The sequence below is a fragment of the Sabethes cyaneus genome, chromosome 3 (assembly GCF_943734655.1).
Source record: "Sabethes cyaneus chromosome 3, idSabCyanKW18_F2, whole genome shotgun sequence".
In the NCBI taxonomy this organism is placed as follows: domain Eukaryota; kingdom Metazoa; phylum Arthropoda; class Insecta; order Diptera; family Culicidae; genus Sabethes; species Sabethes cyaneus.
Window position 1 is genome coordinate 183,984,974 of NC_071355.1, and position 4,759 is coordinate 183,989,732.

The window sequence follows — 4,759 nt, forward strand, 5'->3', positions numbered from 1 at the left end:
CAGATTAACAGGCTCGAAGGAAGTAATCGATTTTTTGTGTGTAAAATCTGTCGGTAGCGCCCTCCAGAAATAGTTTGCCAAACGCATCAAAAATATCCATGTACCTTTATCAATATTTCTTTGTGCTGGAGTTACATAGCAGCGATGGCAGCGACATCAAGATTTAGTTTGCCACTTACTGCTCGAGGGGTGCTCTATGGAAGGATTACTCGTAGATTACATAAAAACCTTTTACACACTTTTTGTCAATTACCTGGTAGTCTGTTCTTTGTGCTACGCTTTGCCCCGTTGGACCCTATAAAATGTAATATTATTATTTTTCATAATTAGGCCATTGCAAATCAATTTCAAAGTTTTTCTCATCCCCCCTTTGGAAATTGGCTTGAAAAATCGGGGGGCAAAAAAATAATTTGTAGGATATGAGTTAAATTTTTTCAATAAATCAATATTGTCTGTGGGCTCTACAGCTTGAAAAACTCGAAAAATGAGTGTACGAGTTGAGTTAACGCTTCTGTCACGAAATAGAAATGGAAGTTCAAAGAGTGGAATTTCCGAAACTAGGCCAAAACAATTTTCTTTCGTTTTTGTCTTTTAGTTCGTAGATTTTTGCATGAAAAATAACGTATTTATTAAAAGCAAGAATAGATTTGGTTTTCACGTTTAAACTTTAAATAAAAATGCCTAAAATCCATATTTTTTTGCTCGATTAAAAAATTCTCTTTGTTTTTTTGCCTTCCCCCCTCCCCCCCTCCCTTCAGTGGCCCAACACCGGAGGGATAAAAACTTCTTTAAATATTTGTAATGGCCTTATAAAAAATATACCAAAAATTAAGTTTTTTTCGATTTATGTCAAAATTGTGAAATATTCTGAAGTTTTTGCCAAGAGCATTACGTTTGCATTTTTTATTCTAAGTTTCAGCCATTCGTTATTCAGCCTTTTGACCATTCAGCCTTATGTAGGTATTGCTTGATTCTCAGCCTTTGGTGTTTCAGCCTCTTGTTGCTAACCCGAGCTTACCACTCGTCTGTTGACCACTTTAGATAGACGCATTTCTATAACTCTACATATCTGCCAGATTTACAACAAAAACGACTACTTAGCTGGATTGTAAGAGCTCTCCCAAGTAATTTTAAAAAATATTCATCGAATTTTCGCTTTCACTGCCATCATATTTCAGGAATGTGTTTATTTAAATTTTATGTAACGTAATTTTTTGATTACCTTCTTCCGGCAAACGCGATGTGCGTTTCGACTTTCTAGTCGAGTACCTATTTTTGTTGACATGTAGTGACGTTATTTTGCGTATGTGGAATTTTTGTCAAATAAAAATTAAATTCCTTTCTTTTCTTCTCAGACGATTTCTTCGAAGAACAGGTTGCAGTGAATTTCTACGAGTATTTTGTGTAAAAGTTTAAAAGAGTGTTTCAGAAATGACTTCCGATTGGGATGAAATCAAGCGGTTAGCCGCTGATTTGCAGAAAGCTCAGCTTTCTACATCTATGCAAAGGTACAAATTCTGCTGATTGGTGCATGTCACAATCCTGTACAATAACTTTTTGTGATTGTAGGTTATCGGAGAGAAATTGTGTGGAGGTCATTAGTTTGCTGATTTCTAAAGGTCTGTTGGAGGTAATTTTTACCACTGATGGAAAGGAATATCTTACTCATGCCCATCTCAAGCAAGAGATCAAAGATGAAATGTTCATCCAAGGGGGCCGAGTCAATCTGGTGGATTTAGCTAAAACGCTGAGCGTTGATTTTGATAAGGTCCAACGAATGGCGGAACAGGTTATTGCGGAAGATAGGTCGATAAAGTTCATCCTCGGACAATTGTTCGACGAGGTTTACTTGCAGCGCGTTTCTTTGGAGATTAATGAAAAACTGTCCCAAACCGGAGAGATTGATGTAGCCGATCTAACTACTCAATATGATTTACCAGCTGATTTTATTCTGAACTCCATAATGTTGAAGTATCTCAACAAAACTATTATGGGAAAGCAGGATTCTTCTAATGCGAATATCTTTTTCACACAGTCATTCATATCCCGAAATAAGGCGAAGATTCGTGGCGCCTTAGCGGCAATTACTAAACCTACCCCGGTTTCTGCTATTCTAGCTCAAAGCGGGATTCCTGATAAACTGTTTTATTTGTTGATTAACGAAGCGACAGCTTTAGGTACTGTAACCTCAAAGTCTCCAGCAGCTCTGTACATTCCTCATCTCTTTACTAAGATGCAGGTGGAATGGGTTCAAAATTTCTACCGGCAGAATGGATATTTGGAATACGACTCAGTAGCTAGGTTGGGAGTTACCGATGTCAAAAGCTTCATCGTTAATCAATTGCCGAATGAGAAAATTACTTATTTGAAGAAATGTTGCATTGGAGATAAGTTGATTGAACAAGTAACCGCTTTGTTCGATGAGTGTATTGCTACTAACAGTTATTTGGATATATCCACCATTCTACCGTCGATTATGAGTGAGGACGATATTGAGCAATTGCTAACGAAAGTAATATCGCCAACTAAACTGAAACAAACGCTCACATTTGGCAGCACAATTTTAACAAACAAATTTATTGACGACATTGTGAAACCTTGCTTCGTTATAGCCAATGAAAATGCAATGAAATCTGTCGACAGTGGAAGTTATCAGAAGTACATGGCAGAAAAAACGATGAAACATCATGATACCGATAAGGAGCCGGTTGCCGGTGAGAGTAAAGGCGACAAGCGAGATGAACGCCGCAAAAAAGCTGCTGGTGGAAAGGGTGGTGGAGGCACCCAGGGACGTGAGACGAAAACGAAATCAACGAAAAAGCACACCCGTGGCAATAGAGGAAACGTTTCGGACTCGGATGACGAAGTATCGGGAGGAAATGTTTCGAAAAAGGCCGGAAAGGAAACTACAATTGAATTGATTACAACGAAAGATATTGCAAAGGTGCTTGAGAGTGGGTTGGAACCCGAAGGACTCGAAGATTTATCCAAACAGTTGGCACAACACTATTATCCGTTAGTATACTAATCGAAAACTTTTTATTGAAATGTTATAATTTATATCCCGTTTTTTTCAGTCAATTCAGTAAATTTGCCCTGGCCAAAGCCCATGAACTGTATGAAATGTCGCTTCACCAGAGTAACCAAAACCGTCGGCAAACGCATGCAAACTTGCAGGATAAACTGAACAATTTGTACAACGACATTCGTCTCTACGATAAAGGAATCAAGATCCTACCGAGCGATGTGCAGCAGCAGTTGGTCAAGTATTTGCTCAAAACGTTTGGCACAGAGTTTTGCAACGAAATATTCTTTTATGTGGCCGCCGAATGCAATCTGAACAGTAACGGAACGACATTAACGGCGGAACAGCGTACGAAAATTGTCCAAGATTGCAGTCAAGAGTATAAAGCTGCCCTGCTTGCGTTGAACAAAGCGACAACTAGTAGTGCTTCCATTGATGATTATCTTGTGGTGGCAGAAAACTCTCTTCAAGTTTGCAGTATGATACTGAAAAAAATAGACAAGAAAAAAGATCGGTAATTATCGCCAATTAAGTTGGTTGTTTCAATCCGCAATTTCAATTGGTTTCCCCCGATGGGGTAATCAATAGGACGCGTTGCAGAGCCAACGCAAGGCTAGCGATTAATTGATGCTGATTAAATTATGATGTTTTTGTGTTTCAGAAATTTAATTCTTTGTCACAAGCATGGTTTGCTAGAGCAACTGTCGAACTGTACGGATCCGGCCTTGGTATTACATCTGGCTGTGCTGGTAATTTTCACCATTTCCACACAAAATATGCTGCATGCATCCGGTCGACACGTGTCGGCTATTTTAAGCTTTTTGCAGCCGTCACTTAGCCCGGAACATGCTCAAACACTGACAACCTACCATGGTAAGTACATATTAGAATTTCCAATTGTTGCTTATTAGGTATTCACTTTAAATTTGGTTTTGACTATAATATTTAGTTTGACCGGTGTATTTTGTATTCCAATGATGGCTCAAACACTACCATTTCTAGTGCTGGTAGTTTACTTAATATTGGTTCATATCTCTATTATAGACGCAGTGCTACAATTGCTTAGTGCCGAAAGTGGCACAGGAGACAGTAAACCCGCTGTAGATTCTATTTCGAAGCAGTTGGAGGCGTTGACACCGGTAGTTAAGGAAATAGCAACAAATTTCAAAAAGTTGGGCGTTACAAGTGCGGAGTGATAGTCTTTATTAAGGTTTCAGTGAATTGTTAATTAGTTGTGCTACAGTTTTTTGAATAAATGAGGAATGTAAATAAATACAAACTACTTACGTTGGTAGAATATTACACACATTGCCACATTACGAATTTTGTTTTTATGTCATTTACTTTAGGCAGCGTGAAAATACCTGATTTTGGGCCGAATAATTGTCGGTTGAACCGCATGGAGAGCTTTAAAAAGTTTACGATGATGCTGCTCTAAACAAGACTAAATGCCGTGATTGATTTCGTCGCTTTAAAAACGTTGATTGTGATGTTGAAGACTGTCTGAACGAAAGAAGTTCAAAAACCTTTGAAGACACTGAATTGGAAGTATTGCTCGATGAGGATCAGTTCAAAATGCAAAAACTGCTTGTTTCAGCATTAGAAGCCAATTCGAAGCGACTACATGCGGTGGAAATTTAAGTTTGTTATATTTTTGAAGCCGTTACAACTTGATAAGTCAAATTCCAGGACCTGGTGATAGTCAACGAAGCAGGACTAAACTCAGAACAGCAT

General features: G+C 38.4%; 1 protein-coding gene across 1 annotated transcript; it reads left to right on the forward strand.

Moving 5' to 3' along the window:
* The first annotated feature begins 1,300 nt into the window (after positions 1-1,300).
* On the forward strand, positions 1,301-4,342 carry LOC128741948 (E3 UFM1-protein ligase 1 homolog). The gene is made up of 5 exons (XM_053838082.1): positions 1,301-1,508; positions 1,570-3,015; positions 3,078-3,539; positions 3,687-3,898; positions 4,070-4,342. The coding sequence occupies exons 1-5, from the start codon at positions 1,432-1,434 to the stop codon at positions 4,219-4,221; spliced, it is 2,349 nt and encodes a 782-aa protein (XP_053694057.1). The 5' UTR covers positions 1,301-1,431; the 3' UTR covers positions 4,222-4,342.
* The last annotated feature ends 417 nt before the right edge of the window (positions 4,343-4,759 follow it).

Coding starts and splice junctions, on each gene's coding strand:
- LOC128741948 (XM_053838082.1), top strand. CDS start 1,432: ATGACTTCCGATTGGGATGAAATCAAGCGGTTAGCCGCTGATTTGCAG. Junction 1,509..1,569: donor CTTTCTACATCTATGCAAAG/GTACAAATTCTG, acceptor TTGTGATTGTAG/GTTATCGGAGAGAAATTGTG. Junction 3,540..3,686: donor ATAGACAAGAAAAAAGATCG/GTAATTATCGCC, acceptor TTTGTGTTTCAG/AAATTTAATTCTTTGTCACA.